Source organism: Phallusia mammillata, chromosome 2, assembly GCF_965637545.1.
Source record: "Phallusia mammillata chromosome 2, kaPhaMamm4.hap1.1, whole genome shotgun sequence".
Lineage (NCBI taxonomy): Eukaryota > Metazoa > Chordata > Ascidiacea > Phlebobranchia > Ascidiidae > Phallusia > Phallusia mammillata.
Genome location: NC_137253.1, coordinates 6097650 through 6119907, shown reverse-complemented (window position 1 = coordinate 6119907; position 22258 = coordinate 6097650). Strand labels below are relative to the sequence as shown.

Here is a 22258-nt window from a genome sequence, read left to right as displayed (position 1 = left end):
GCGTTTGACATGAAAACATAAGTTTATCTACCAGGCAATTAGTGTAGAATGGTTGTGTTTCGTACTCATTTTCGTTCTGTGGGGTTTAACATTGTCTCAAGCATGGTTGCCAACCGACAATAAATTACTGATTAGTTTCCCGCAGTGGGGAAAACGATAATGTAATAAAAAAATCATAATTGACAAGATTTTCGTTGGTACTAAGCGCGGGAAACGTTTTAAATGTGTGTTCATAAACGATGCGGTAATCGCAACAAATTATTCGGCCGAAACCGAATCTTTGCAAAAGTGGCTGATTCTGCCGAATAAATTCGACAAACCGAATATTCGGTACGTTTCTACCGAGAACCCGAAGTCATGGCATGGCAATTCCCCTGCAAATTCAACTTTTCGTCTCGTGTTTTCACTTTTCAGACAAACGTCTGATTTTGGTAAGTTTAAAAAATGACACTGGCCCAACTGATTTATAGTTTACATAGTTTTACCAACATTAATCTTTGCATTCGTCTACAAAAACTTAATGACAGATGAAACATGACAGAGTAAAGAAAGGCATTTTACAACAGAAACTTTATTACGATAATAAATTCATAGTAACTCCTTTAAGTCCATACAAGCAAAATGACAGGTGAAGCAATACGCCGTTTTTACATATGAGGGTACAACATTACAAATTTTCCAATTCACAGCAAAAACAATATTTTAAAACGTTTACACCAAAATATCGCAATCACATAGCATGACACATTTGAAATCAAACAAAATTGTAACATGTTTATCTGCTCCTTTGTGCACAACCTACAAAATTTTGTTGAACAATACTTTATTTTTTAATAAAATTTTTGTGGTGATATCAATATTTAGTGGCAACAGGAAACCTATATTTTGCTTCTAAGTGCCAGCGTTTTGAAATCTTGTTTTTTACAAATTTCATACTAAAAGTACATCTGTATGATATTCCATTCTCTTTCATTCTCAAATGTTTTTTACAAGCATTGCCTCTGTGGCTTGATGTGAATTCTCATGTGACGTTTTGCAGTGTTTCGATATTTGAAACTTTTCTCGCAAAACTCACATTTATGAGGTTTCTCATCTGAATGCACAACCATGTGTTCCTTTAAATTTGAAGAAGAACGGAATGGTTTCTCACAAACTTCACAAATATGGCGTTTTTCGCCAGTGTGTATCGACATATGTGTTTTTGCTTTGCAAGACGTCGAAAATCTCTTATCGCAAAGTTTACATTTGTATGGTTTTTCACCAGTATGACTCAACAAATGTATTTTCAGGTACCCTTGAGTACGATATCGCTTTTCACAAATGTCACAGCGATACGGTTTTTCACCAGTGTGAGTTCGTGTGTGAATTTTCAATCCTTGCAACGTCCGATATTGCTTTTCACAGACATTGCACCGATGAGGTTTTTCTCCAGAATGAATCGACATGTGTATTTTTGCATTTTCGAACCTTACAAACCGTTTCTCACAAACATCACATTTATGCTGTTTATCACCGTAGTGACTGACCAAATGCAGTTTTATCTCACTAAGAGATACAAACCCTTTTTCACAGACTTTACAACGATGAATTTTCTTGCTGCTGTCGTGCATTCTTGAATCATGCCCTCGTAAAGTCCTTGATGTTTTAAACCTTTTGCCACAAGTTTTGCATTCAAATTGTTTATCTTCGATGTTTATAGCCATGTGAGGTTTTGACATCTTCCGATAAAACACAAAAATGTTTAAACGTTTCAAATAGTTCTTGATAAAACTTACTGTGTCTGTATAAAAGCAAAACGTATCCGTAAATTTCGTTGTCAGGTATTACCGACCCCTCACGTTAGACAAACATAACAGTCCGAATGTAGCTCCGGTAATAAATACGATAATTGCTGATAAATTAGAGCTGCAAAATTCCAAACAGAACTATATAGTTCTCAAGTCTATAATTTGACATAAGCCGTATCGCAAAAACAACGAGCGCTAAGAGTTAAAGCACACACAACCCTATACAATGATTACGAATTTACTATGTTTAACTTTCTAATGCTTGACTTACATAGCGTTTAGGTCACGATACTATAAAATAGAGACGTAGTTCTAAGCAGTGTACGTTTCCAAGTAAACGAAATTTTAAACTGTACCTTTTCTTTTGGTAGCATATGACTATTAACGAAAAGCCGTTTATGGCTTCTCGGTAACATGCAAGGGAACGAAACAATTATAGCCGCAAGCCAGTTTATGACCAGAGCAGTAATTAGCAAACTTGTTTTGTTAGATTCGTAACCGGTCAAGATTTTGTGTTAATGAAAGGCAAGATGATAACGAGCCAAAAAAGATACAACACCAAACAATTCAATGTGATTAAAATGTTAAAATTTATAGTCCGACTCTGATACACGATCAACTGTTAAATTTATTTGAAAAATTCCTACTTGTTAACTATAGTACATTTAACAACACAATGCTTGTTGTTTTTAATAACCTTTAGTGTTAACAGATATGCGAAGTTGCCTCGAAGTAGGTTCTCAGCTTTCCGAAATCTTGTTTTCTCCAAATTTCATAATAAACAGGCATTGTGTTTTGCTACATATCTGCATGATGCTTATTGTCTTTTTTTAAGCTTGTTGCCTTGACTACGGTTTCACAAACATCTGTGTGTCAAAATGGAATTTCATGTGACTTTTTGCTTTATTTCGTAGTTTGAAACTTTTCTCGCAAAACTAGCATTTGTGGTGTTTCTTATCTGAATGAACAACCATGTGTTGCTTAAAACCGCTAGAAGTCCGAAATGGTTTCTCACAAACCTTGCAAACATGGCGGTTTTCGCCATTGTGTATCGAAACATGTCTTATAGCATTGCAAGACGTCATGAACCCTTTGTTACGAATTTGACATTTATATGGTTTTCGCCAGTATAACTCAACAAATGTATTTTCAAGTGCCCTTGAGTACGATATCGCTTTTCACAAATGTCACAGCAATACGTTTTTTCACCAGTGTGAGTTCGTGTGTATAACTTCAATTCTCGCAATGTCCGATTTGTAATAAATCCTGAGGCAAGATAAACATTTAAAAAGGCTTCACCAGAAATACGGAACAGCATTATAAGCGGTTGATCGGTTAAATTGTTTCGTTTTTGTGATATGAAGGTCTTGGTGAGTTGTTTTTTTGATTTACGGTGAGAATGGGCAAGACTTGACACTTGACAATTACATTCACATGAAACGAATTCGTGTTATAAATGTAACAAATTTGTCTTAAGAGTTTACACCAGTATAGAAAATGTTTTTGTTGTGAAAAAGCCACGTATTTAAGATAACCTTTTATTTTGTAATTTGAGAAACGTATCTCGTTGCTCAGATAGTTAGTTTATGCAAGGTGGAAGAAAAAGTTTGATACAGAGACTGCATGGTGTAAGAACCATCCGAGATAAAAATGCAGAAAAGAAGAACTGATGCAGGTTCGATAAAATACAATAGCGCGATAAAATGAAAATAACTCACAAGGCAAGATAAGAAACATTGAAATAGCTACAGCTGAAACACCCAACAGCATTATAAGCGGTTGAGGGGTTGAATTGTTCCGTTTTGTGATATGAAGGTCTTAGAGAGGGTTTTTCAAAGTAGGCTACTGGTTAGAGAATGGACAGCTCAGCCTTTTGTAAATCAATGGTCTCTGCCAGTGGCTGTTCTTGAGTAATGTGAAATCCCACAACTAGAAAGTACAACATAGGAAAATCTAGAGGAAGTATTACAAAGTGTCTAATTTAGGTGTACTGTGGTGAAAGCAATGTTTTGTGACATTAGATCAGGGTTCGGGAACATTTTAGGGGATGCTTGTAAATTTACTTGTGGCAATTACCGTACGTGTCAACATTTTTGTGAGTAAGAGTGGTTAGTGCAATCTGAACTTAATCTTAATCAGAAAATACACAGATTCGTGCATGTAGGCTGGATTTTAGGACACTTGCATTTTAACATACACGAAACCAGCAATGCAACAGTTCAACTTAAATCGTTTGGCGGTCCATGAACAACCTTTGCTTGTCATGTCAACAGTGATTGAGCTAAATATTTGTGAACTACAGTTTTAACATGATACGTTAACAGATTTTTTTCTCACGTTAGTAGGCTAATTATTAGAAGTACTTCGAGCAGTTTTTTTTCTGTCTTACAGAAACAATAAGTCTAAGCAAAAAAACATTATTTTGACGTTGAAGTAACTGTGTTAAATGAGGGATACAATGGACAAAAGCAAAAAAGAATTGCCTTTTCGATGTAAAACTTGTGGCAAAAGGTTTCAAACATTCATGTCCTTACAAAAGCATGATCCAAGAATGCACAACAGCAGCAAGAAAACCCACCGTTGTAAAGTCTGTGAAAAATGTTTCGTAACCCTTCGTGAGCTGAAACTGCATACTGCTAGTCACAATGGTGATAAACAGTATAAATGTGATTTTTGCGAAAAACGATTCGTTCATCCCTCGAATGCAAAGAAACACATGTTGATTCATTCTGAAGAAAAACCTTATCGGTGCGATGTTTGTGAAAAGCAATATCGGACATTGCAAGAGTTGAAATCTCATGCCCGGACTCACACAGACGAAAAATCACATCGCTGTGACATGTGTGAAAAGCAATTTTCGGCTATGGTTTACCTAAAAAGACATTTGTTGAGTCACACTGGTGACAAACCATACAAATGTAAATTTTGCGAGAGAAAATTTAGCTTTAACGGCAATGCTTTAAGATATATGAAGACGCACACTGGCGAAAAACGCCATATTTGCGAAGTTTGTGAAAAACCGTTTCGGACTTCTACCGATTTGAGGCAACATGTGGTTGTGCATTCGGATGAGAAACCTCACAAATGTAAGTTTTGCAAGAAAAGTTTCAACCTCCTAAACAACGCAAAAAGACACATGAAACTTCACACCAACAAGAAGACCTCTATGTAATGTTTGCGAAAAAGTGTTCAATACAGCAAGAGAAGTGAAACGTCATGTCGTTTTACATGAAGACCAGACACCTTTACAGTGTGAGATTTGCAAGAAAAATTTTTGGAAAGCTTGGGACTTAAAACAGCTATAGACTGTTCACCTAGACTAACGTCATTGCAATACTGTACTGCAAACTGGAGTACTTTAATTAAACAATAAAACATTACGTAAAGTTTTTGTCTTATCTGATGGTTGGGAACTGCCATACTTAAAAATATCAAAGGCTTTTTGCGAAGGCTGTAAACAGGCCCAATTGCAAGCCTCAAACCCGATCGAAATCTAAAACAGTTTTCAATCACAGTCCGAATCAGACAGAAAATTGGTAAAATTGCTGAACAAATGAGAATCTTGGTGAATATTTTTGCGCAATTGTGTTGCTATGATTTGTTTCATCGTCGAAATGACTCAACTAACAACTAACCGTTAAAATAAACTCAACCCATCTCGTGTATTATATTTTCTACTCTGTTGTTGGTGACAATGTAACACAGTGGTTCCCAACCTTTTTTTAACGCGACCCAAATACTTACCAAAATTTAGTTTTGGGATTTCTCGCGACCCATGGACATGTTCTTTTAGTTGTATCTTTGTCTGTAAGATAGGAAATTTTTTGAAAAAAAATTACTGCGCCAGTTTAGCAAATCAATAACCTTATAACGAACGAACGCTGTTGTTTTTTACGACCAAACATTTCCATTTATTCCGGAGCTGAATCGAGGCATTATTTGCCAGACAACGCTCTACTGTGAGCTAACACATTACTTTATGACGTCACAAACAGTTTTAAACATTATCACTACAAGTTGTGATGAAGTTATTATTGGGCAACAATTTAAAGCCCTGGGTAATATAAAAGTAACGCCACGCGGCGTCAAAAAGTAGATGCTGTAATTGTCACTAAAACAAGCGACCCAACAGAATGTTCAGGCGACCCAACTTTGGGTCGCGACCCATAGGTTGGGAACCACTGATGTAACAGAAACCATGTTTTCTCATCGTAAATTGTTAAAATTTGTTTTTCTTGATGTTTTGGGTCTTTGATTATGTCAATTCCGCACAATCTTTGCTTAAATGAAATGTAAAATAACGGAAATGTTCTGTGATAAAAAGTATATTCGCATTTGGTAAATTGTTCAAGAACTCGTGAAAACCGCGAATTTATGAGCAACATTTAAAGCACCGAACCAAGAAATACTACAATCTACAATCTACGCAGACAGGGTACTGGTTACCTTTCGAAAAACAGCGCAAATGCTACTGACATAACGATATCAGAAAATAAGGCGTTTCCTGGACATTGGACAAACACAGGACAAGAATAGTTTTGCACAATTCCGATCAAAAACAATTCTTCATACATTTCTAAATTTAGCTATTCTGAAGCATTAAACCAAGACAAATCGACACTCATGCATGACTAGTGATTATAACTTAATTTTTTTACATTGTAAAGGCCAGATTGATTTATTGAAATACTCCAGTTTGGTATACGATGTCCACAAAAAGATGTCAATGCGTTATTGTTTTTTTGTGAACAGTCAAGTGCCGTTTTAAGTTACCAGCTTTTTGAAATCTTTTTTCACAAATCTCACACTGAAAAGATTTCTTGTCTTCATGTAAAACTACATGATGCTTCACTTCTCTTGCTGTATTGAACACTTTTTCACAAACATTACATCTATAAGTCTTCTTGTTGGTGTGAAGTTTCATGTGTGTTTTTGCGTTGTCTAGGCGAGTGAAAGTTTTCTCACAAAACTTGCATTTGTGAGGTTTCTCATCGGAATGCACAACCATGTGTCGCTTCATGTGCCATAAAGTCGGAAAGGTTTTTTCACAAACTTCGCAAATATGGCGTTTTTGGCCGGTATGTGTCGACATATGTCTTATAGCGTTGTACGACGTCACAAACCTCTTATCGCAACATTTACATTTGTATGGTTTTTCACCAGTATGACTTAACAAATGTATTTTCAAGTGCCATTGATTACGATATCGCTTTTCACAAATGTCACAGCGATACGGTTTTTCACCAGTGTGAGTTCGTGTGTGAGATTTCAATTCTGGCAAAGTGCGAAATTGCTTTTCACAGAAATTGCACCGATGAGGTTTTTCTCCGGAATGAATCAACATGTGTCGTTTTTCATTTTGCAAGGTTACAAATCCTTTTTCGCATACTTTACAATAATGAATTTTCTTGCTGCTGTCGTGCATACTTGAATCATGCGTTCCTAGATATCCGAGTTCCATGTTTTTACTCGTGTACATTTGTGACATCTTTCCACGAAACTGAAAGTTACTTAAACGTCCAAATAGTTTCTTGCTCAAACCTACTTTTCCTGCAAGACAGCAAAACACATCCGTCACATTCTTTGTTAAGTGATATATTATTGTAAACGCTTCCCGTTAGCCTATTAAGACTGAATTATCTGTCTCAAGTCTAAACTGTCGTCACAAACTATAAACTCTTATTTTATATTCAATCAGGGGTGAATTCACGCTAACGCTTACGAATCTCTGTGCATTATTTTCAGTTTAAATTAGAGCTAAACTATTTAGCAGGGTTATGCCCCTAAATACATACAACCTTTAGCACACCACCTTCTGATTTTGATAAAGACAATACAAGGTAAAATTATACAAATACAAGGCTTTAGAAAGGCTTATTCAAAACATAATCTCGACGCAGTTGGGCGAGGCCTATATATATCCTGACGCAACTGGGCGCGGCCTTTATGTCCGGTTGCCAGTTTGCGTCATGCGCTTCTAACTTAACACAACAAAAAGAGAATACACGCGAGTAAAGTTAAAAGAGTTGCGATAAAGAATGCGTCAGTTATTCGTTTTTGAAATGCATGGTTTGTTTCTTTTAACAACGCAAGCTTAAACGTTTCCTGTCCAATCCGAGCAAACCGAGCAATATCACATCCTTCTGCCGTTCGCCTGCTATTTGAGGCATGACGGAAATGATTGATTGTCTGTGTTGTTATAACACCACGGTTAGCAAATCAGAGTTGCAAGTCGGGCCGGGCTTTACGGGCCGGGTTCGGGCCGGGTTCGGGCTTAGGTATTGATGAGAAAACGGGCCTGACTTTACGTTCCGTGTCCGTGAATTTAAAAAAAAAATAAAGTCACACAGCTAAATAACAAGTCTACGGCTTTGATCTAATGCCCACCCTACTACAGAACGTATTGTTAACCCATTGTCTACTATTGTTCATTGTGTTTGTTGTCTTTCTCTTTTTTTCTTTCTCATCCTTTGTTGCAAGGCTTTCGTGGATAGGCCTATCAATCAAAAAATCAAAATTTCGGGCCTAAACGGGCTTCTCAAAAATGTTTTGGGTTCGGGCTCAGAACTCTGTAGCAAATCGCACCATGTTGGATTACGCAACAATTATATTCATTCTTAACATTACCATTCGTTGTGTGTTTGTGTTTGACAAAATTGCGGCTATTGTCTTTACTACAGCCCACGGGCCGCGGGTCGCATCCGGCCCTCTTCTAGATGGCCCGCGACCACGATAAAAATTTAAGTGTATATTTTTTAACCACAGGGTGCAGTTTATGCGTTAAATCTCATTTATAAACCAAGGTTTTATAACATATTTTTTGATTCGATACATCTGTGTTGTTTGTTCCGATCCGAGAGGTAGAACCCCTTCTCTGGGTTTGGGGACGTTTTTACAATTTACACTTGTCGTCATTTGTTAATACTGTTGTAATTTGCTTTAAAACTTTTTATGGCAAGTTGAAATCACATAGTGGTCGCGAAGTAGGCTATTGGTTAGAGAATGTGCAGTCCAGCCATTTGCAAATCAATGTACACTGGCTGTTCTTCAGTACTGCGCAACTACAAAGTGCTGGTAAAAAATATAGGCCAAATACTGCCAAGTGGGAAATAATAACACTCCCTGCTTCAAACTCGAACGCAGGTTACAAAACAGGAAAACCTAGAGGAAGTATTTCAAAGTGTCGAATTTAAGTGCAGTGCTCAAATGGCCAAACCTTTCCACAGTCTTTGGTCAAGAAGCAAAGATGATGTTCTGAAAAAACAACATTTTTTTTAAGATAGGCCAATTAGACCAGGGTTCGGGAACATTTTAAGGGATGCGTGCCGATTTACTTGTGGCAATGACCCTTACGTGTCAAATTTTTGTGAGCAATAGTGGTTGGTGCAAGCTAAATTCTTTATTGATGAGAAAATGGACAGATTTATGCATGTAAGCTTAGTTTAAGGACATTTGCACTATAACACACCAAAAACAAGCATGTTACATTACAGTTAGATGGTTTGGCGTGCCATGAAAAACGTTCGCTTGTCATGCAAATGTTAATTGAATTAAATGATTATGAAATACAGTTTTAACATGATACAACAAAGTAGCCTACGATTTCACAGTTTTTAGTCCATACGTTTGTCCGCTTAAAAGAGAATAAATTCATATTCAAATTGTTTTTTGTTCTGTCTTGCAGCAACGATAAGTCAAAGGAAAAAAACATCAATTTGAACGTTTAAGGAACTGTCACATTTGACGGGTACAATGGACAAAAGCAAAAAAGATTTGCCTTTTCAGTGCAAAACATGTGGCAGAAGGTTTAAAACATTGAAATACTTACAGATGCATGATTCAAGAATGCACGACAGCAGCAAGAAAATCCACCGTTGTAAAATCTGTGAAAAAGGTTTTGTAACCCTTCGTACGCTGAAACTGCATACTGCTAGTCACAATGGTGATAAACAGTTTAAATGCGATTTCTGTGAAAAACGATTCGTTCATCTCTCAAATGCAAAGACACACATGTTGATTCATTCTGAAGAAAAACCTCATCGGTGCGATGTTTGTGAAAAGCAATATCGGACATCGCAAGAGTTGAAATGTCACGCCCGGACTCACACAGACGTAAAATCACATCGCTGTGACATGTGTGAAAAGCAATTTTCGGCCATGGTTTACCTAAAAAGACATTTGTTGAGTCACACTGGTGACAAACCATACAAATGTAAATTCTGTGAAAAAAGATTCAGCTTTAACGGCAATGCTTTAAGACATATGTCGATGCACACCGGCGAAAAACGGCATATCTGCGAAGTTTGTGAAAAACCATTTCGGACTTCAACCGATTTGAGGCAACATATGGTTGTGCATTCAGATGAGAAACCTCACAAATGTAAGTTTTGCGAGAAAAGTTTCAACCTCCTAAACAACGCAAAACGACACATGAAACTTCACACTAACAAGAAGACCTCTATGTAATGTTTGCGAAAAAGTGTTGGATACAGCAAGAGAAGTGAAACATCATTCAGTTTTAGATAAAGACAAGAAACCTTTTCAGTGTGACATTTGCAAGAAAAGATTTCGGAGAGCTTGGGACTAAAAACAGCAATAGGCTGTACACAAGACTAAAGTCATTGCAATACTGTACTACAAAAATTTCTTCGCAAAAAATATATTAAGTTGATTCATGTAAAATTTTACATAAAACTGACAAGTAGTTTGCGATGAAAAGTAAAAGGTCCATCCTAAGAGTATACACCAGCATTATAAGTATTTTTGTTCTGAAATAACTTGGGATTTGGATTTGAGAAACATACGAAAACTATCCGAGATAAAAATGCACAAGAGAAGTGTTGCCGGATTGATAAAACACAATAGATCAATAAAATGAAAATATGATAAAAAATAATGAAAAGACTTGAACGCTGAAATACCATAAAGCTTTTTCACGCAATTGAATTGTTTAGTTGTCGTTTTAGGTCTTGGAGAGATTTTTACAATTTTTTTGCCATCGGTTGAGAACTAAGCTTATAAGTTTATTTCGCTTAGTGAAAGAAGCAAACATTGAAAATTTCGAAAGACCTATACTCTAGTTTAAAAGAGATACTGTTTAATAATTTCCTTGGCAGCCAATGACAAAGTTTTGTTTTCGATCATTTTTTGTTCTTACATACAGAATACAGTTGGATAAGTTCCAGTTTTTAGCATATCGACAACCTTATGGTCGGATGCATGCGCGTTGTTTGGTGACATCCGAAAGAGCCACGGTAAAACTTGAAAAACTGTACACTGGCAGTTCTTAAGTAATGCGGAGCCACAAAATGCTTGTTGCAATGTAGGCCAAGTACTGCCAAGCAAGGAAATAATCACACTCGTTTCTCCCAATTAGAACGTACAGCACAGGAAAACCTAGAGGAAGTATTACAAAGTGTCGAATTTAGGTGTAGTGCTCAAAGGGCCAGACTTTCCATACAGACTTTAGCAAAAAACTGATATACTGAAAAAGGAACACATGCTTTATCAGAATTTATCCAGGCTTCGGCAACATGGTGCGTTTTAACAGTTAATTGTGAGTAATGAATAGTGGTTTGAGCAAGTTAACCTCAATACTATTCAGAAAATAGACAGATTTGTGCATGTAGGCTGGATTTTAGGACACTTGTATCATAACACGCTAAACACAAGCAATGTAACTGTTCAATCTAATTCGTTTGGCGCGCCATGAAAAACCTTCGCTTGTCATATAAGTTTTAACGGCAGTGATTATGAACTAAAGTTTTAACATGATGCTGTTCAACATGCCGTTTTTAGCCCACACGTTTGTAGGCTACGTAGAGAAGTTATTCAAATTAAAAATTATTTTATCTGTCTTGCAGCAACGATAAGTTGAAGGAAAAAGCATTATTTTGAACGTTAAACGAACTGTTTTATCTGACGTGCATAATGGACAAAAGCAAAAACGACCTGCCTTTTCAGTGCAAAACTTGTAGCAAAAAGTTCAAAACATCAAAATACTTACAGATGCATGATTCAAGAATGCATGACAGCAGCAAGAAAATCCATCGTTGTAAAGTCTGTGAGAAAGGTTTTGTAACTATTAGTGAGCTAAAACTGCATACTGCTAGTCACAATGGTGATAAACAGTATAAATGTGATTTTTGCGAAAAACGTTTCGTTCATCTCTGGAATGCAAAGAAACACATGTTGATTCATTCTGAAGAAAAACCTCATCGGTGCGATGTTTGTGAAAAGCAATATCGGACATTGCAAGAGTTGAAATGTCACGCCCGGACTCACACTGACGAAAAATCACATCGCTGTGACATGTGTGAAAAGCAATTTTCGGCCATGGTTTACCTAAAAAGACATTTGTTGAGTCACACTGGCGAAAAACCATACAAATGTAAATTCTGTGAAAAAAGATTTAGCTTTAACGGCAATGCTTTAAGACATATGTCGATGCACACTGGCGAAAAACGGCATATCTGCGAAGTTTGTGAAAAAACATTTCGGACTTCTACCGATTTGAGGCAACATATGGTTGTGCATTCAGATGAGAAACCTCACAAATGTAAGTTTTGCGAGAAAAGTTTCAACCTCCTAAACAACGCAGACACATGAAACTTCACACCAACAAGAAGACCTATATGTAATGTTTGCAAAAAAGTGTTGGATACAGCAAGAGACGTGAAACATCATTCAGTTTTACATGAAGACAAGAAACCTTTTCAGTGTGACATTTGCAAGAAAAGATTTCGGAGAGCTTGGAACTTAAAGCAGCACTTTGGCTGTTCACCGAGACTAACGTCATTGCAATACTGTACTGCAAACTGGAGTATTTAATTAAACCAAGAAAGAATATGTATGTTTCTGTCTTATCTGATGATTGAGAGCTGCAGAAGGTTGTAAGCAGGCCCGATTACAAGCCTCAAACCCGACCGAAATCTGAAACAGTTTCAATCAAAGTCCAAATCAGACATGAAATTTGTGAAATTTCTGAACAAATGAGAACAAGACTTAAGTTAAATATGTTTTTATTTGTGCAAACCTAACTTAAAAAGTCGGCCTGAAGTACGACTACTAGCAGCAGGTATAGCAAGTGGTTGTGTTAATCATTTATGATTGTTTTAATCTCGTACTACCGAAAGAAAAGAAAAATATTATTTCGTTCTTCCGTAAAAAGTTGGAATACTTGAGGTCAATAAACTTCATCCAGCATTTCAGGATGTTAAACCGTATTCGGCGCTGTTGTAAAATATACCTATTATAAATACGTTCTTGGCTAAAACCACAAAAAGACAATTAGCAACAATAATCTTTTTTAATGTTTTAAATACTTCGCGTTTACCACCTGTCCACCATTTGTGCTTTCAACTTTGTCGCACTTTAATTGTATCATTATTGGGCAGCTATGTGGATTCTTGGTGAATATTTTTGTGAGATCGTGTGGCTATGATTTGTTTCACCGTCGAAATAAACTCAACTCATCTCATTATGGCATATTCTCTAGTCTGTTGCTGGTGATAGAAATCATGATTCTCTTTGAATTATCGAAATGAGATTTTCTCGACATTTTGGGTCTTGGAATACGTCAGTTTCGCACAATCTTTGTATAAATGAAACATAAAATAACGGAAATGTTTGGTGGTAAAACTATTTTCGCATTTGGTAAATTAATTGGTCCCGAACTCGCGAAACCTTTCACGGACTCATGTGAGTTTACAGATTCGGGGTGGGAAATTCTGCTTAAGTTCTCTTTCGTATAAGTAAGTTTATATCAGCGTAAACAAGCAACATTTAAATCACCAAGCGAATAAATGGTATGGTCTACGCACGAAGGCCTATAATGAAAAACAGAGCACATGCAAAAGCGACAGCCAAGGCGACATCTTAAAGTGAGGCGTTTCCTGGACACAGGACACTAGTTGTTTTGCACAATTCCGAACAAAAACAATACTTTCATACATTTCTAAATCTTGCTATTCCGAAGCATTGATTAAACCAATTGAAATCAACACTCATGTCTGGTCTGTGATCTAACTTTACATTTTTTACATTGTTAAGGACGGATTGATTTATTGAAATACTCCAGTTTGTTATACGCTATTTACAAGAAGAAGTTAATGCGTTATTTTTAGTGTGAACAACCAAATGCTGTTTTAAGTTACCACTTTGTCGAAATATTTTTTTACAAATATCACACTGAAAAAGAATATTGTCTTCATGCAAAACTGCATGATGTTTCACTTCTCGCTGTATTGAATACTTTCTCACAAACATTACATCTAAGTCTTCTTGTTGGTGTGTAGTTTCATGTGTCTTTTTGCATTGTTTAGAAGAGTGAAACTTTTCTCACAAAACTTACATTTGTGGGGTTTCGCATCTGAATGCACAACCATATGTTGCATCATGTCCCATGAATCCCGAAATGTTTTTTCACAAACTTTGCAAATATGGCGTTTTTCGCCAGTGTGTGTCGACATATGTCTCTTAGCGTTGCAAGACGTCATAAATCTCTTATCGCAAAATTTACATTTGTATGGTTTTTCACCAGTATGACTGAACACATGTATTTTTAGGTGCCCTCGAGTTCGATATCGCTTTTCACAAATGTCACAGCGATACGGTTTTTCACCAGTGTGAGTTCGTGAGTGAGATTTCAATTCTTTCAAAGTCCTATATGGCTTTTCACAGACATTGCACTGATGAGCTTTTTCTTCAGAATGAATCAACATGTGTCTTTTCGCAGCTACGAAAGTCACAAACCGTTTCTCACAGACATCACATTTATGCTGTTTATCACCATAGTGACTGACTAAATGCTGCTTTAGCTTACTAATAGTTACAAAACATTTTTCACAGAATTTACAACGATGGATTTTCTTGCTGCTGTCGTGCATTCTTGAATCATGTCTTCGTAAAGACTGGGATGTTTTAAACCTTTTGCCACAAGTTTTGCACGCAAACTCTTTTTCTTCCATGTTTTCACTCATGTGAAGGTTTGACATCTTTCAACAAAACTTAAACTTATGTTTAACGTCCAAATAGTTTTTAATAAAACTGCGCCGGTAAGACAGCAAAATTAGTCAGTAAATTCCGTTGTTAGGTTTTACCGACCCCTCACGGTAGACAAACTTAACACTCCGAATGTAGCTCCAGTAATAAATACGTTAATCGCTGATAAACTAGAACAGCGCACAACGCAAAACACGACTTTAAAGTTTTCAAGTCTATAATTTGGCATAAGCCGTGAAACGTAGTTTTAAGTAGTGTATGTGTCCAAGTTAACGATATTCTAAACTGTAATTTTCTTTTAGTTGCTTATGGAAACGGAAAGTGCACCATAACGAAAAGCCGTTGATGGCTTCTCGGTAAGACTTGCACTGACACTGAGGGTAGACAATATATCTGAAGTCTACATTTCGACAAAGCATGGCACAACGGCGCTACTGGCAGTTTGAGCACACAACACCAATACTCTGCGATCTACCGTAGTGACTAGTGTACTGTGAACTGAGTTATGCACTATAAGATATTCTCTGGTTTGAGTTGAATAACGCCTGGCTTATATAGCGTCCGGTCACGATACTAACACATATACGCGAAAAGGTTAACTAAAGTTCTCAACCGTAGTTGTTAACACGTATAAGTCTTCGTGCTCCGGTGTCAAATGTTCACGCTCAAATCGTTTCGTGTCTGTTTTATGTCCTTTCTGTTTGATGGTCCTCAGAATATCACGCTGTATGGTGATAAATTGTTTCTAGTGGTCGATGAATTCCAGTTGACAATGTTATTTTCATTTCGGAATGATGTCATGTAAGACTTATTTACAGTAAGTGGAGATGTCGTGGAATGTGGTGAAAATATGTCATTATTATTGCATGTGATAAAAATGTTTGAAATTAAAGTCCGAAGTCCGATACATAGATTATCAGTTTCTAGGCTACTAGCTTTTCAAAACCTTGTTTTTACAAATCTCATATTAAACAGGAATATTGAATCTTGCACGTCTAAACGATTTATTGCCGCCTTGAAAACCTTTTCTAAAACAGTATAAATAAGGTTCGGTGTGGATTTTCATGTGACTTTTTGCGTGGTTTTGTTGTGTAAAACGTTTCTCGTAAAACTTGCATTTGTGAGATTTTTTTATCTGAATGTACAATCATATGTTGTTGCCTCGTTTCCAATGAAGTCCGAATATCTTCGCAAAAAATATATTAAGTTGATTCATGTAAAATTTTTGAGAAGTAGTTTGAGATGAAAAGTAAAAGGTCCATCCTAAGAGTATACACCAGCATTATAAGTATTTTTGGTCTGAAATAACTTGGGATTTGGATTTGAGAAACATACGAAAACTATCCGAGATAAAAATGCACAAGAGAAGTGTTGCCGGATTGATAAAACACAATAGATCAATAAAATGAAAATATGATAAAAAATAATGAAAAGACTTGAACGCTGAAATACCATAAAGCTTTTTCACGCAATTGAATTGTTTAGTTGTCGTTTTAGGTCTTGGAGAGATTTTTACAATTTTTTTGCCATCGGTTGAGAACTAAGCTTATAAGTTTATTTCGCTTAGTGAAAGAAGCAAACATTGAAAATTTCGAAAGACATACTCTAGTTTAAAAGAGATACTGTTTAATAATTTCCTTGGCAGCCAATGAAGAAGTTTTGTTTTCGATCATTTTTTGTTCTTACATACAGAATACAGTTGGATAAGTTCCAGTTTTTAGCATATCGACAACCTTATGGTCGGATGCATGCGCGTTGTTTGGTGACATCCGAAAGAGCCACGGTAAAACTTGAAAAACTGTACACTGGCAGTTCTTAAGTAATGCGGAGCCACAAAATGCTTGTTGCAATGTAGGCCAAGTACTGCCAAGCAAGGAAATAATCACACTCGTTTCTCCCAATTAGAACGTACAACACAGGAAAACCTAGAGGAAGTATTACAATGTGTCGAATTTAAGTGTAGTGCTCAAAGGGCCAAACCTTCCATTCCGACTTTAGCAAAAAACTGATATACTGAAAAAGGAACACATGCTTTATCAGAATTTATCCAGGCTTCGGCAACATGGTGCGTTTTAACAGTTTAATTGTGAGTAATGAATAGTGATTTATGCAAGTTAACCTCAATACTATTCAGAAAATAGACAGATTTGTGCATGTAGGCTGGATTTTAGGACACTCGTATAACAACACGCTAAAAGCAAGCAATGTAACTGTTCAATCTAATTCGTTTGGCGCGCCATGAAAAACCTTCACTTGTCATAAAAGTTTTAACGGAAGTGATTGTGAATTAAAGTTTTAACATGATGCTGCTCAACATGCCGTTTTTAGCCCACACGTTTGTAGGCTACGTAGAGAAGTTATTCAAATTAAAAATTATTTTATCTGTCTTGCAGCAACGATAAGTTGGAGGAAAAAGCATTATTTTGAACGTTAAACGAACTGTTTCATCTGACGGGCATAATGGACAAAATCAAACACGAATTGCCTTTTCAGTGCAAAACTTGTAGCAAAAAGTTCAAAACATCAAAATACTTACAGATGCATGATTCAAGAATGCACGACAGCAGCAAGAAAATCCATCGTTGTAAAGTCTGTGAGAAAGGTTTTGTAACCCTTTGTGAGCTGAAACTGCATACTGCTAGTCACAATGGTGATAAACAGTATAAATGCGATTTTTGCGAAAAACGATTCGTTTATCCCGGGAATGCAAAGAAACACATGTTGATTCATTCTGAAGAAAAACCTCATCGGTGCGATACTTGTGAAAAGCAATTTCGCACGTTGCAAGAGTTGAAACATCATGCACCAACCCACACCGGTGAAAAACCTTACTCCTGTGACGTGTGTGAAAAAATAATTTCGTACTTTAGATAACTTAAAAAGACATTTGTTGAGCCACACTGGCGACAAACCATACAAATGTAAATTTTGCGACAGAAGGTTCAGCATTTCTGGAAACGCTATAAGACATATGTCTACGCACACTGGGGAAAAACGGCATATTTGCGAAGTGTGCGAAAAACCGTTTCGGACTTCTACCGACTTGAGGCAACACATGGTTGTGCATTCAGATGAGAAACCTCACAAATGTCAGTTTTGTGAGAAAAGTTTCAACCTCCTAAACAACGCAAAAAGACACATGAAACTCCACTCCAACAAGAAGACCTACAGATGTAATGTTTGCGAGAAAGTGTTCAAAACAGCAAGAGGATTGAAACGTCATATCGTTTTACATGCAAACAAGAAACCTTTTCGGTGAGAGATTTGCGAAAAAGATTTTGGAAAGCTTGGAACTTCAAACAACACTTGGCTGTTCACCCAGATTAACGTGATTGCAATACTGTGTATTTCAATTAAACAATCTGCGTTACGGCACAACGAACAAAAATTATGTAACGCTTTTATCTCATTAATGGTCAGAAACAGCACCATACGATTGCCAACAATAGTCTTATTTGATGTTTAAAATACGCGTTTACCACCTGTCCACTAATTGTGCTTTCAACTTTGTCGCACTTTGATCGCCTCATTACTGCGCAGCTGTTGGATTATGTCAGTTCGCACAATCATCGCTCAAATAAAATGTAAAATAACGGAAATGGTCTATGATAAAAAGTATTTTCGCATTTGGTGAATTGGTCACGAACTCGAACGACATCGGAAAATAAGGCGTTTCCTGGACATTGACAAACACAGGACAAGTATAGTTTTGCACAATTCCGAGCAAAAACAATTCCTTCATACATTTCTAAATCTTGCTATTCCGAAGCATAAAACCAATAGAAATCAACACTCATGTTCGATCCGTGATTTCACATTTAGTTTTTTTTACATTGTAAAGGCCGAATTGATTTTTTGAAATTCTCCAGTTTGGTATACGATACTTCTCACACTGAAAAGGTTAGCCTAAACGTATCCTGTCCCATCCGAGCAAACCGAGCCCTATTACATCCTTCTGCCGTTCGCCTGCTATTTGAGGAATGACGGAAATGATTAATTGTCTTTGTTATTATAACACCATGGTTAGCAAATCGCATCATGTTTGATTACGCAACAATTATATTCATTCACAACATTACCATTCGCTGTGTGTTTATGTTTCACAAAATTGCGGCTATTGTCTTTACTACAGCCCACGGGCCGCGGATCGCATCCGGCCCTCTTCTAGATGGCCCGCGACCACGATAAAAATTTAAGTGTATATGTTTTAACCACAGGGTGCAGTTTATGCGTTAAATCTCATTTACCTCATTTCTCATTTAAATCAAGGCTTTGTAACATATTTTTTGATTTGATGCATCTGTGTTGTTTGTGCACATCCGAAAGATAGAACTCTTTCTCTGGGTTTGGGGACGTTTTTTAGAATTTACACTTGTCGTCATTTGTTATTACTGTTGTAATTTGCTTAAGACTTTTTATGGCAAGTTGGAATCACATGGTGGTAACAAAGTAGACTACTGGTTAGAGAGTGTGCAGCTCAGCAATTTGCAAATCAATGTACACTGGCTGTAAGTACTGCGCAACCGCAAAATGCTTATGGGTATATAGGCCAAGTACTGCCAAGCAAGGAAATCATCACAGTCCCTGCTTCCAACCAGAACGTACAAAACAGGAATACCTAGAGGAAGCATTTCAAAGTGTCGAATTTAAGTGGAGTGCTCAAAGGGCCAAACCTTTCCGCACAGGCATTAGCAAAAAACAAGGTGATATAGGAGAAAGTCGTGTAATTTGGACCCTGCGTGTAATTTGGAACTTGTTTATATTTCGGAATATACGCAAGATGGCAGAATATCTTTTATACAGTTTGAAAGACGACTTGCTATAAGGCTTACGGCCGCCAAGCTCCAAGCTTGATGCTATACTTTCCGTTTGTTATAGAGAGAGAAAAAAATTGCAAATTTGATAATTTTTTTAGGGATCAAACTTTTTGCGCTTTTTTACTACTGTTTAGTGTCAATTTCAGTGGGTGTAATTTTTGTGTGGTACAACTATTAATGCATTTAGCATACAAAGAACAATCCGCTAACACTTTCCAAACCTAAAATAAATTGGGTAAAAATAATGCGTGTAAAAGTGTGTAATTTAGACCGGGCAGCTGAAAATAAAGCTTCCATTTATACACCGAGAAGATTTCTGATTTCGGGGAGGTTTTTGACAGTTTTTAAAGAAGTTTGACTTAATTTGCGACTAAGCAGCTTATAACTAAATGGAATCAGTAAAGAAAGTCCTTTAATTATGCTGTTTTTTATGACAAAGACAAAGACCAAGCTCAGTGCAGGATTTACATTCATTGTGTTTTGCTTTACCAATTATTGCTTTAATTTGCCATGCTGCTGTTTTGCAGTGTTCTGCGAGTTTTCTTTCATTTTAGCCATCCTAGGAAGTCCATTTGTGGCCTTTTTATCTTCAAGAATTATTTCATTTCTAATTTTTGTATATCCCATTTTTGATTTTTTTCAATAAAATTTAAATATTTTGTGAAACATTGTGGTAATGTATTAAAATCCTGATTAGGTTGATATCTGAGGCTGTTAACGTTCGTTTTGAGGAACTTATGGAAAAAAAATCGCACGGATTTTAAGTGGTCCATTCTACACACGACTTTGGTCCAAATTACAAACAATGCGTGTAAAATGGACCACTTCGCGAAAACAAATTAAATGCCCTCTACTCTTTTTACGTTAATATCCAAACATTGCCTTTTTGCAAATATATACTTAGCGTCATAACTTAACGAACCGCATAAACTACCCTTAATTTGAGAGACTACTTTTTACTTTATGAAGGTTCAAACTTAAGTGGTCCAAATTACACTACTTTCCCCTACTGAAAAAGAAACACATGCTTTATCAGAATTTATCCAGGCTTCGGCAACATGGTGCGTTTTAACAGTTTAATTGCGAGTAATTAATATTGGTTTGTGCAAGTTAACCCCAATACTATTCGGAAAATAGACAGATTTGTGCATGTAGGCTCGATTTTAGGACACTTGTATAATAACACGCTAAAAGCAAGCAATGTAACTGTACAATCTAATTCGTTTGGCGCGCCATGAAAAACCTTCACTTGTCATAAAAGTTTTAACGGAAGTGATTGTGAATTAAAGTTTTAACATAATGCTGCTCAACATGCCGTTTTTAGCCCACACGTTTGTAGGCTACGTAGAGAAGTTATTCAAATTAAAAATTATTTTATCTGTCTTGCAGCAACGATAAGTTGAAGGAAAAGGCATTATTTTGAACGTTAAACGAACTGTTTCATCTGACGCGCACAATGGACAAAATCAAACACGAATTGCCTTTTCAGTGCAAAACTTGTAGCAAAAAGTTCAAAACATCAAAATACTTACAGATGCATGATTCGAGAATGCATGACAGCAGCAAGAAAATCCATCGTTGTAAAGTCTGTGAGAAAGGTTTTGTAACCCTTTGTGAGCTGAAACTGCATACTGCTAGTCACAATGGTGATAAACAGCATAAATGCGATTTTTGCGAAAAACGATTCGTTTATCTCGGAAATGCAAAGAAACACATGTTGATTCATTCTGAAGAAAAACCTCATCGGTGCGATGTTTGTGAAAAGCAATATCGGAGATTGCAAGAGTTGAAATGTCATGCCCGGACTCACACAGACGAAAAATCACATCGCTGTGACATGTGTGAAAAACAATTTTCGGCTATGGTTTACCTAAAAAGACATTTGTTGAGTCACACTGGTGACAAACCATACAAATGTAAATTTTGCGAGAGAAAATTTAGCTTTAACGGCAATGCTTTAAGACATATGAAGACGCACACTGGCGAAAAACGCCATATTTGCGAAGTGTGCGAAAAACCGTTTCGGACTTCTACGGATTTGAGGCAACACATGGCTGTGCATTCAGATCAGAAACCTCACAAATGTAAGTTTTGCAAGAAAAGTTTCAACCTCCTAAACAACGCAAAAAGACACATGAAACTTCACACTAACAAGAAGACCTATATGTAATGTTATTGAAAAAGTGTTCAATACAGCAAAAGAAGTGAAACATCATGCAGTTTTACATGAAGACAAGAAATCTTTCCAGTGTGACATTGGCAAAAAAAGATTTCGGAGAGCTTGGAACTTAAAACTTGGCTGTTCACTAAACTAACATCAATACTGTATTTCAAACTGAAGTATTTTAATTAAAAAATCTGCCTTACGGGTTAAGAAACATTATGTAACGTGTTTGTGTAATCGTTTGTTTGCAACTGTAATACTCAAAAATATTAAAATATTTGTTTGCAAAAATTGTAACCAGGCCAGACTGCAAGCCTTAAACCCGACCAAAATCGAAGTCCGAATCTGAAAAGAAATGCGTAAAATTGCTGCACAAATGATAACGTGACTTTGTGCTTGAGGTGAATTGGTAACGAACTCACTTTTTGGATTGTTAAAGTCCGCGCTTATGTCGCTTCGACCTTGAGGCAGCACTCAACGACAGACCC

General features: G+C 36.6%; 2 protein-coding genes and 4 pseudogenes across 2 annotated transcripts; 4 read left to right on the top strand and 2 right to left on the bottom strand.

The window, feature by feature from the left end:
* Nucleotides 1–551: 551 nt before the first annotated feature.
* On the bottom strand, nucleotides 552–7275 carry LOC145212863 (uncharacterized). Its single transcript, XM_080081118.1, has 2 exons — nucleotides 6518–7275; nucleotides 552–1824 (listed from the first exon to the last, which is right to left on the bottom strand). Exons 1-2 carry the CDS (start codon nucleotides 7273–7275, stop codon nucleotides 987–989), a joined length of 1596 nt encoding a protein of 531 aa, XP_079937244.1. The 3' UTR covers nucleotides 552–986.
* On the top strand, nucleotides 3337–5452 carry LOC145212312 (uncharacterized; annotated as a pseudogene).
* A 2177-nt stretch (nucleotides 7276–9452) lies between the features above and the next one.
* LOC145212862 (uncharacterized) lies at nucleotides 9453–10458 on the top strand (annotated as a pseudogene).
* A 1031-nt stretch (nucleotides 10459–11489) lies between these two features.
* On the top strand, nucleotides 11490–13266 carry LOC145214012 (uncharacterized; annotated as a pseudogene).
* A 265-nt stretch (nucleotides 13267–13531) lies between these two features.
* LOC145214094 (uncharacterized) lies at nucleotides 13532–15276 on the bottom strand. The gene has a single exon (XM_080082556.1). It carries the CDS (start codon nucleotides 14780–14782, stop codon nucleotides 14060–14062), a length of 723 nt encoding a protein of 240 aa, XP_079938682.1. The 5' UTR covers nucleotides 14783–15276; the 3' UTR covers nucleotides 13532–14059.
* A 1840-nt stretch (nucleotides 15277–17116) lies between these two features.
* On the top strand, nucleotides 17117–22036 carry LOC145212861 (uncharacterized; annotated as a pseudogene).
* Nucleotides 22037–22258: the final 222 nt, after the last annotated feature.

Coding starts and splice junctions, on each gene's coding strand:
- LOC145214094 (XM_080082556.1), bottom strand. CDS start 14,782: ATGTCAAACCTTCACATGAGTGAAAACATGGAAGAAAAAGAGTTTGCG.
- LOC145212863 (XM_080081118.1), bottom strand. CDS start 7,275: ATGTCACAAATGTACACGAGTAAAAACATGGAACTCGGATATCTAGGA. Junction 1,825..6,517: donor GTTCACAAAAAAACAATAAC/GCATTGACATCT, acceptor GAGGGGTCGGTA/ATACCTGACAACGAAATTTA.